The following is an 11,407-nucleotide window of genomic DNA, read 5'->3' as shown; positions in this document are numbered from 1 at the left end:
GACCATCGAAATGTTGGTGGGATGAGCCCGAAATCTGTTCAACGGATTCTCCACAAATTGGGTTATCGTTGCAGAGCAGCTAGACGGAAGCCCTTATTAAGACCTGCCAACATAATCTGACGAAAGAAGTGAGCAAGTGATATGATGACCAAGCCTCTGGATTTTTGGAAGACCGTATTGTTCTCAGACGAATCAAGATTCGCTCAATCTTCGGGCAGTGGTAGGATATGGGTCTGGAGAATGCCTCACCAAGAGTTTTAACTCAATAGATTGCAGCCAACTGTAAAGCATGGTGGTTTCAGCGTGATGATATGGGGAGCTTTTTGGGTTGGTGGGAGATCGAGCTTAGTGGAGTGCGTTGGCAACATAAATTTTGCGAAATACGTCGAGATATTGGAGGAAGGACTCTTGGCACTTTATTCCTCGGGTTTCGTGGACAAGAACACAACGTTGTTCCAGGAAGATGGAGCACCGTGTCACACTGCTAGAAACACCCAAAAGTGGCAGGAAGAAAATGGTATCCAGAAGTTGGCCTGGCCGAGCCAATCTCCTGACATGAACCCCATCGAAAACCTCCGGGCCATACTCGACCGGGAAGTCAAAAAACAATCAACAAAACCAACTTCGAAGATCGATCTACTCCAAGTTTTGAAGCAAGAGTGGGCGAAAATCCCACAATCTAAAATTGACGAGATGATTCTCACGATGCCCCAATTGATCAAAGAACTCCATGAAACGAAAGGAAGATTTACTAGATATTGATTAAATTATAAATATATCAATTCATGTGAATATGACTGAAAATTTTCTTTTTTCTGAAAAGATAGTGTCTATTTACTTGTGACCACGCTATATAGTGTTATAATTGTAGATGTCCGTTGTAATTGATACTTCATTTATTTTCCTACTTTTGTATCATTTAGCTTCTTTCGTTTTTCAAAGCAATTATGAAATATATGCGGCACTTTTGTGAGCCATTTGCTGATTCACTAAAGGTGTCTCGTATAGTGTCCTCTTGGGATTTTGTTATATGAATGTGTTTGACGTATTACATATGTTATATGTACTCTTAAGTAACAGATGAATGAGCATGTGATCCGAGTATTGATTTCTAGAGTAATCCGGCAAAATAAAACGTCGCTGTAAATATCGAAGTTACGTGAAGCTCGTTACACTGTCCAATATAAAACGTTTAAAATAGTTTATACAGTTAGTAGTGACGCTTTTATTGTCTGATTATAGCTAGTTGGGAATGTGTTTCAATGTTCTGTTTCTCGTCAATATGTGGGTGTGGCTAATCACATCATTCAAGATCCAGTGGTTTGTTATAGCGTATTGTAAGAGGAATTCTAAGGAACTTTTTAACCGTGCTTTTATAAAGTATTAATCACATGAACTGGTGGTTGTACATGTCTTAATGTGGAAAGTGTCGGGTGCACTGTTACAAAGTTGTAGTAGTTTGACATGAACTTACCAGAAATTAAAACACTAAACAATCTAATAAATTACATTAATTCCAAATGCTCCGGGTAAGACCATTAGGATTCCTTATCGCTCACTGCAATGACGCCTTGCCTACTACAGACACCACTTTTTAAAGTGTTGCAGTTGTAAACTATCAGCATTATTTCCATTTAATACCATCTTTTGTAATTATGCGATAGATCAACCAAGGGCCCGGCATGGCCAGGTGGTTAGAGCACTCGACTCGCAATCTGGGGGTCGCGGGTTCGAATCCCTGTCACGCCAAACATGCTCGCCCTTTCAGCCGTGGGGGCGTTATAATGTGACGTTGGTAAAAGAGTAGCCCAAGAGTTGGCGGTGGGTGGTGATGACTAGCTGCCTTTCCTCTTGTCTTACACTGCAAAATTAGGGACGGCTATCGCAGATAGCCCTCGTGTAGCTTTGCGCGAAATTCAAAAACAAACAAAAACAAGATCAACCAAATCGCCGTTGCCCGTATACCTTTTATCCCGAAACGAGAAAACGTTTTACGCTAATGTGATAGGAACAAATATACAATATTACAATAAGTAATTGATAGATTATGGTACGGTGCCTGTATGGTAGATAGGTTTCTTTGAAGTTAAGCACAAAACTACACAAAGGGCTATCTGTGCTCTGCCCACCATTTGTATCGAAACCCAGTTTCTAGCGTTGTAGGTCTGCTTAAATACCACTATGCCAATGGGGGCATGGTTATTAGAATTGTCAAAATAAATCTCTTTCGTATTTCCTTTTGTTTTTATATAATTAACATTTTGTTTTTCGCTACTTGCTATGCTAAAATTTTCATACTCCATTACTATTGATCATACAATCATTACTATTGATCATACTCCATTACTGTTGATCATACTCCATTACTATTGATCATACTCCATTACTGTTGATCATACAGTCATTACTATTGATCATACTCCATTACTGTTGATCATACTCCATTACTATTGATCATACAGTCATTACTATTGATCATACTCCATTACTGTTGATCATACTCCATTACTATTGATCATACAGTCATTACTATTGATCATACTCCATTACTGTTGATCATACTCCATTACTATTGAGTTTTCGTCATATGCAGAAAAATACATTTCGTACATTAATATATACTAGAGACAGGAAAATTTTATCATTCAAGTACTAAATTATAATGAAATTAACATTATAAGCGTTTTGTTTTTAGTTAGCGTGCCGGATTGCTGATCTATGTCTGTATGTAGAAACATAGTTATTAGCAGGTGCTGATCATAACATCGGATTGGACACAATAATCAAGCCTTCTACTTATCCGTGCTAAACATAAAGTAGCCAAAATTAAGATAAATTTGCAAAGCAAGCTTTATTGTCACCTCTGTATGATTGTACGCTGAGTTTAACTTCAGAAGAGAGCAGGAGGGATGCAAGTAAATGACAGCATACTGACTGAAGCTTACCCCGCTACAACATATAAGTATACTGTATATCTACACATATGTACTGCTTATGTAAATGAAATGCATATAAAATGCTGTGACTTCTCTCTATATAACGTGATGGTCACATTTTTCTCTTCGTACATGCATCTCCATGCAATTTGCCCTTTTATAAATCGTGGTTGTATTGTATTAGTCTTTTGTATATTATACAGGTTTTCTGGTCACGACAAACAGCGATTTTCCGTCATTCTTTAACCTTTGCGTGTGATATAATAATGTTTGTACATACTGTGGTTAGTAGCATAAAATGATAGTTTAAGTCTTTACATGTTAAAAAAAAAGGCGTGCGCTATCTTTATAGAAGGCTAATATACAGAAATGGTGGACTAATGTTAAGCTGTCCATTTTTGTTCAATAATGATGACGTAATCACTTTTTATAAACGTTGTGGCATCTGTTTTTGTGTATATTAAGTATGTTTTTTAAGTAAAATACACTTCTATTGGAAGTGTTTGTGCTACGATCCGGGCCAGGCATGGCTTGGGAGTTAGCGTGCCCCGCTGTACTTTCAAAACGAGCTGTATAGGCAGCTAACGTTGCTGACCGTTAGCTCTCTGTCTGGTCAGCAATTCCAAACAAGGGATGGCCTTGCCTGAATCTCGGAATCTCTGATTTGGGCGTTTAGCACATATGTCGCATTAGGTGCCTTTCATGTTCAAAATATTAACCCACACTGTGCTATGAGCTAGTCAATATAAAATAAAATGTTACAAAATGTGCATAGTTTCATCATAATTTTTGTTTTGTTGGTGAGTGAATTATTATGTAGAATATATGATTAACGTGGCCAGAATATTATATTCGTTGAAGATGAATCTTTGATGGGAAAGGGAGCGATAAGAATAAATGTTATTTTACACAGCCTTACGAAGACAAACGCTAGTAGAATTCCAATAAACGAAGAAACCCCTTCTTTAAAATCTAACAAATCGGTAGTTTTATAGCTGAAATAATAAAAAACAAAACAGGAAAAGAAGAAATAAAACTAATGTAGATTTATATGTTTACGTAGAATGCTCATTATGAATGAAATATGCATGCTTCTTCTTCTTCTAATGAATTAAAAACGGCAAATGTTTTATTTATCATGAAAGTAGTGTACCCCTAGAACAGGTTTATAAAATTTCATTCACTAGCTTTGCCTATTTACGATTTTATAGCCGTGTGAAGTTTTCCAGAAATTTTCTAAATTTTCAATACCCTCATTCTTTTTTATTGGTGGTAAGAATGTGAAGATGAAAGCTTAGTGTGCACACTTTTGTAAGGTTTGGTTGCCAGAAATGTAACATCTGTATTAAAATAGCTTTCATAGTAACTTGTATTTCGTCATTATTCACTGGTAAGGGAAGCCACTCCAACAAGTAAGCTCCCCAAGTGCAGTAGCAAACGCTTGACTGAGCGCTTGCGACACGAGCACCTAGCGACTACGTTCAGCGGATCTTTACATTATGTCTCGCAAATTTTACGATATATACTAATCCTAGTGCTAAAGGCGTGAAACAACGAATTTAATTTGCGTTTTCCTAGCAGAGGCAGTTACCTACTCCTTTTTAGTTGTAAATAACTGAAACTTGAAAACATTGAACATCATCGGTGGATGAGAAATTAAACCGACTAATAAAACATACCCCCCCACCCCACCCTTTCAGCCGGTCACTCTCTCTCTCTCATTTCGTATAGCTAATCTCTGAACGAGAGTTTTATTCAGCGTCATTGCTGGCTGCTTCTGGGTCTTTCTCAGATCTTGTCATCCTTAAAGGTAACACTTTCCAATCCTATGTAATCTTTTTGATGATGTTTGTGTGATATTAGCTTTATCCTGATCTGCATATTACTTCTCTGTATGAGAGATTTTCCTTTAAAGCTCTTGATTCACCACATCACATTCCATTCAGTGTAAATTATTGATGGTTCTTGGGTGAATAAGAAGTCATACTGAATATATATATCCAGTTTTTACAGCACACGAAGAAAATGATTGCTTTATTTTTCTGTGTTTATGAACTTACAACGCTAAAACAAAACAAAAACAACAGTAACTCTTCAAGGTAGTGAAATTCTTTTTTCAGGTTCACCTGCTTCTAAATTGTATGTTATCTGCTAAAAAGAACAAGAAATCATCATTAAATAAAACATAAAATTAAATAATTATGTCACGACTTCGTGCTGGTTACATCGTGCAAATTATTCTTCAGTAAACCTGTAATATACATATAATTACTGAAACAAAAATACAAAGTAACTAACTTTCAAAAACATATTTCTAATTTGTAATCATCGTTTATACATTATTACGTTTCATGACTGTGTACAAATAATTAATTTTATGCATAGTAAAATTTTTGACCGCATTTCAACTTGATTCTGTCATGAGCAGCAGCTTTGTAGTCGTGAATAGTTTTACTCTAGGCTAAACTTTCGACTTTAATGCCGCATCGTGTGCGTGTTGTACAAAGCTGCTAATATTATATATATATATATATATGTTTGTGTGTGTTTGTCGTTTTATCTAACACATTTATTGATCTGGAAGTGATTATATTTGTTTGTGAACGACATATATGCATAATGTGTATTTCGTTCTTAAAGTTGTTAGAAGATACCAAGTTCATTAATTATTACACATGAATTTTAGGAGAAGTGTACATTTATTTAAGAGTTTTAGTTTCTGTGATATTGAAGTAGTAATGCATTTTTCACATTCATTTTACTAGGTGTTATACGTTGCTTCATGGAGTCTGTCTGAATTACAAAATTATGCACATAGTTTTTAACTATATGTCAAAATAGTTTTCCTTGTAAAGAAAGTTTGTTTAACGTACACGGTAATTTAGTAGCGCCTCGTTTTAACGTTTTCTCAGACGTAAAGAATGAAGATATTTCCTTGTCAACCCTTAAGCTAAATGTGTGATACACGTAGCATATTTTATGCAACATTACGTATTAAATGTGCTTTTTTTTCAGTGGACCTTAATTTTTTTAAAGAACAAGTCGCACAGTTTTACATTGAAGGATCATGGTTTAACTACTGACAGTGCTCCGATGTAAATGTGAAAATACTTGTATTTTAAATTACTATGACTTACGTTATATTTATTTCTGAGTTATACGTACATAATTTATCATAGTCCGTATAACGCTCTCAAAATATGTCTCAGTCATATATGGTTATCGAGGAAGTTGACATTGGGGATACGATTGGATTTCTCCCAACAGTTTACTTTGTGATAACAAATGTAAACAATACATACGTATGTTCTTTCACACAAACACATATACATTTGAAGCAAAATATACTATTTTCAAACTTAATATAAACACTCAGTTGTGTTACTTATCTGAGGCACCGTGACTATTTAATTGTCTGTGCCTAAACGAAACCGTAAACTATCTTTGATGATTTACGAAATGTTCAATTGCACTTAACGCGTACAAGTCAGAGGAAGATTTATCTATTGAAGTACAGTTTGCATGAAAAACCTTATAGTAGATTTACTCCCTTTCTTGTTTCCGATGGTGGAAAATTGAGTCTCTCAACTTGCTTGCTTTATTTATCCACTGGAGTATATGGGCTCAAAGAAAAGGGAAATTGTATGTCTGATGTCATTGAGGATGTCAGGCATTGTGTAGCCAAAGCCAGTGTGTGTTAATATTGGATCGTTTATATGAATATCATTACATGTTTAGAGATGAAACCTGTAAGCATTTGGACTTAACTATGCCTATTGATAACATCTGAGGGTATGTCAGCTCTGAACATTTCAGACAGTGAAACAAAAACTGATTGTATGCATATTATACTTTATATATTTTTAGGTTCAGTACCCTGGAAAATTATTTTAGCTTACATTGCGTAACAGCTATTTATTTTGTAAGTTAAATATACGGAATTGTCGTGATATGTATTGTAATGTCCTTTGTAATAGTGGTTGATGTATTAGAATGGTCTTTTCTGTATGTTTTCAATACATTTGTATTGATACGTGCAGTTGCACGTACATACACACACAGATATGTATGAATTAATCTGCAGGAGCTCGAACTTTACTACTATTGTTAGCTGGTCCTCATTTCATAGTTATGAGTTATCGATATGCTGAAATTGACAAGTATGAGTATTTGGTGTTCGTAGACCCATAGCAATTGCTTCAACAGCCATGTTATTGATTTTGTTCAAAGAATCAGCAACCAGTTGAGTCTAAAGAGCAATTACCCATGTTGCAAAGAAACCTCACGCAGTTAAACGATTAAAGAATAATTATTTTTATGAAATGCTAAATGTTTTTACACGTAATGAGTTACAAAGATTTGTTCATTATTATGTTATTTTGCAAGAAAAAAATTGGTAATTTCTGTACGAGGTTTTTTTTTGAAATAGTTACTAGAGAATAGCTTCATACATGGAAGTAATTTGGCATAAATCCAGCTTTGCCAACTTTTCTCCCTTCATACCATTGTTACGCCTCCCTATGTTACGTCATTATTGTTTCTCCCTTTTGTTCTGACTTTTATAATCTACATGTAATTGAATTTGCAATATTTTAATCACCTAACTTATGTAGTTGGAAAACACATGCCCACCGTTGTGTCTTAACACCCTATTACAGTACGACTAAAAAATAAATTAAAATCGATCGAAAGTAAAAATATCGGGCTGAAGAATCGTAAACACCATTTTCTTGGCTAGCAGGGTTTCAGAGTTCAGTTGATGTTTTGTGAGATTGGCAAAGTATTATGATTGCGTACTATACTTTAAGGAGTATTTATAAGCTCTCGGCAACGTTGTTTACAGTCCTGTCTCATTTGATAATTCCATTTACGTCGAGATTGCTTGAAGTAATTCTCTAATATGGTTGTTAGGGTTTACTGCACTGGTTGCTGGTTGCGCTGAAATCTTCATATAACTTTAATGCACTGGGCACTATAGTGCTAATTGGTTGTGATTTTAAATAAATTAATGTTGCCCTCATTTTGTTTCATTTTCTTTTGTGGTCAATAACGATTTGTTAAGTGAAGGGTTACCAATTTCTAGACTTGCAAACTTAATCAAACGATTTAAATGTGTAAGCTTTGTTTTAGCAGTGGAATGCTGCAAAGCGCGCATTTTAGTTTCTTTTTAATAACATTTTGTGGTTAAATTGTTAGATTTCAAACATATGCAAAATTTTAGGTGTAGTTTTAAAATATACCATATTTGTTTTAAAAGAAAATATGATTGGAACCGTATAATTTTTTTTTGTTTTTTCTTGTTCTAATATTTGCTCAAATTTGCTTTGTGTCTCAAATCTTGACAGAGAGTTGACTAGGTTATTTATTTTTATTCATATCAAATACGAAGCATAATTTGATAGTAAAGATATAAGTTATTTTAAACATTAACCAAGCTAAATATCTTTTAGTTTTAGTATATGAAAGTTTGTTAATTACTATGATAATGATATTTCTATTAGATGAAAGGCGTGTTTTTATTAGCACTACAGTAGTGTTTAACAATATTTACGAAAGATGACAAATTGATTATTCTTGTTAACGAAATGGCTTTGTGTGTGTGCAAAAGGTACATACAACTTTTGTGAATTTTAAGAAAAAGCATACCTAAAGTATATTGATTGTGATACACATTTTTTCACGTATTTTAAACATAACCAAACTGTCTTGATTGTGATACACAGTTTCTAATGTATTTTAAACATAACCAAACTATCTTGATTGAGATACACAGTTTCTAATGTATTTTAAATATAACCAAACTATCTTGATTGAGATACACAGTTTCTAACGTATTTTAAATATAACCAAACTATCTTGATTGAGATACACAGTTTCTAATGTATTTTAAATATAACCAAACTATCTTGATTGTGATGCACAGTTTCTAACGTATTTTAAGCATAACCAAACTATCTTGATTGTGATGCATAGTTTCTAATGTATTTTAAACATAACCAAACTATCTTGATTGTGATACACAGTTTCTAATGTATTTTAAGCATAACCAAACTATCTTGATTGTGATACACAGTTTCTAACGTATTTTAAGCATAACCAAACTATCTTGATTGTGATGCACAGTTTCTAACCTATTTTAAGCATAACCAAACTATCTTGATTGTGATACACAGTTTCTAACGTATTTTAAGCGTAACCAAACTATCTTGATTGTGATACACAGTTTCTAACCTATTTTAAGCATAATCAAACTATCTTGATTGTGATGCTCAGTTTTTCACGTATTTTTGGGTTTCGTTGGAAAGGTGATCTTGGCTACAAAGTATCAGATCAAGTTTTATCTTCCGTAACGAAACGTTTTAAACCAGTATTGTTTAAAGACGTATGGGCTGTTGTACTATTGTGTCATGTTATACTTTTGGAAACAATAACCTTCTCATCTGCCGATATCTTTAATAATGTATTTTCATATTTTTTGCCTTTTTTTTTTCTATGTGCCTCTTGGTTAACGTCGACTCTTTGCGTTCATATTCTTGCTACTGGTTTTAATTAGCCATAGGAAACAACCGAAGGTAAGAGGAACAGAATATGTGGTAACACTTATCATATAATATTGATATACAATGAAAAAACATATTTCTGTTAGTAGTCAGATAAAACAAATAATTTTTTAAAGAAAAAATAAAAATTTGTATGCATACTATTTATTAATTTCATTGTTTTTAATACAATGTTTAGATATTTTAGCAAACTTGGTTTAGCATTAGGAATTTGATATATATTGAATAATAAAAACATTTAAAACGAATTTAAGTGATTTTTTCAGTTAGTCTAATTGTGCTTCTTTATATGGTAAGCCTTATTGCAATTCTAGTGTGTGAAAAACTAGTTGATTTATAAATCACAGTTATTATTTTGAACAATTGATACTGATTTAGTTCATATTTTATCAACTGCTTAACTTAAAATAATATCCTATGAGAACCATGCTTCTACATTATCATTTTGTTGTTGTTAATTATGTGTTTAGTTTTCTTTTCAAGTTTAATACATTCATCAAAAATATTTCAGTTTATGTTGTATTCTTCAAAGAAGATCTGTAGGAAATATAGCTAGATCATAATTTAGAATGGGAGTATATACTGTTATTCTTAATGAATTAGTGAGGTTTGAGTGAAACCTAGAAATTTAGGAAATTTACTCCTTTCATTATTTCTCTCCATAGTCAAAGTGATGAGTTGTTGTATCTATGTCATGGTGATGTTTTTTTCTTTATTTTTTTAGACATTTGCCTTTGACCACTGTTTTTGGTCTTATAAAGAAACAGACCTTCATTATGCCAATCAGGGTGATGTGTACCAACATCTGGGCTCAGACATTCTTCAGAATGCATTCCAAGGTTATAATGCATGTATATTTGCTTATGGCCAAACAGGTAACAAATTTGTTAAAAGATATATGTTACAAGTGTTTTATTGACACACACAAGTGGTGGCATCATATTACTATAGATGTAATAAACATGTTTGTTTTCCTCTATCTTACTTATTTTTAACTGCAAAATGAACTAACTTTTTCAGTCCTTAAAATATGAGGTATCTATTGCTGGTATCTCAAGCATTATGCCTCTTTGAAGTATATTTGTTTGTATAATTTAGTGGAATCCAAAGTTAATAATTTCGTATCTCCGGAAAATCTATTCACACATTGTATATGCTTGTGGAAATATACATAGAAATTGTCAGAATTGTCTGGTGAGTAATGAGTAAAATTTACACAATAGTCCTATTAGTTGTGAGAGGTTTAAACTTCAAGCTGTCTGTTTCTTGAACCACTCTACATTGTAGTTCATGCTATTAAATGTTAGCTACTCACCAGAATTAGTAAAATAGAACTTTTCAAATATTAAGTAAGAAGTGAGTTTATGCACTTTAAAATTAGACAGTCTTAGGTATATTTTTAAATGTCTTTGTTTAGAGATCTTTCAAACTATAGGGCTGAAAGAATTATTGTTTTGTAACCAAATTATTCTCTTATTCAACTTTGTTTTATTCTAGTAATTTATTCTCTGACTGAGAAAGTTAGAGTAATTGAAGTTGCTTTTATGTAATTGAAATAAAAATATACATCTATCTGTATGTCATGTTTTTTCTCCTTTTAACTACTGTTTCTAATTTGTTTAAAATTGTTCATAATCATACAGTAAATGATAAAGCAATGTTATATATATCAAGGATGGTAAAATTAGCAAATTGAATTAAAAGGACATTCAGATTGTGTTAATTATATTGTTTTGTGTTTACAAAATTGGGTGGTGGAAACTAAATATTTAATTCAATATATACACCTGGAAAAAAGTTAAGCACCCCCGTGTTTTTTTCAAGTGATTCAGATTCGACGTTCTTGTGACTGATTATAAATTACCATTCAATCTAAACGTGTTTATCAAATGAAATTATGCATTATTGGGC

At 33.0% G+C, this 11,407-nt stretch overlaps 1 protein-coding gene across 3 annotated transcripts in view; it reads left to right on the top strand.

Moving 5' to 3' along the window:
• Window positions 1–11,407, top strand: part of LOC106465419 (kinesin-like protein KIF13A) — a 141,504-nt gene that overhangs the window by 46,181 nt on the left and 83,916 nt on the right. For all 3 annotated transcript variants that reach the window (XM_022393310.1, XM_022393311.1, XM_013925645.2), the window contains exons 3-4: window positions 9,490–9,508; window positions 10,221–10,371. In XM_022393310.1, the coding sequence (XP_022249018.1) occupies window positions 9,490–9,508; window positions 10,221–10,371 (170 nt within the window). The remainder of the gene's footprint in view (window positions 1–9,489; window positions 9,509–10,220; window positions 10,372–11,407) is intronic.

Source organism: Limulus polyphemus, unplaced genomic scaffold (genome assembly GCF_000517525.1).
Source record: "Limulus polyphemus unplaced genomic scaffold, Limulus_polyphemus-2.1.2 Scaffold1937, whole genome shotgun sequence".
NCBI classification, from domain to species: Eukaryota; Metazoa; Arthropoda; class Merostomata; order Xiphosura; family Limulidae; genus Limulus; species Limulus polyphemus.
Note: the sequence above shows the minus strand (reverse complement) of the source record. Positions and strands in the feature narration are given on the sequence as shown.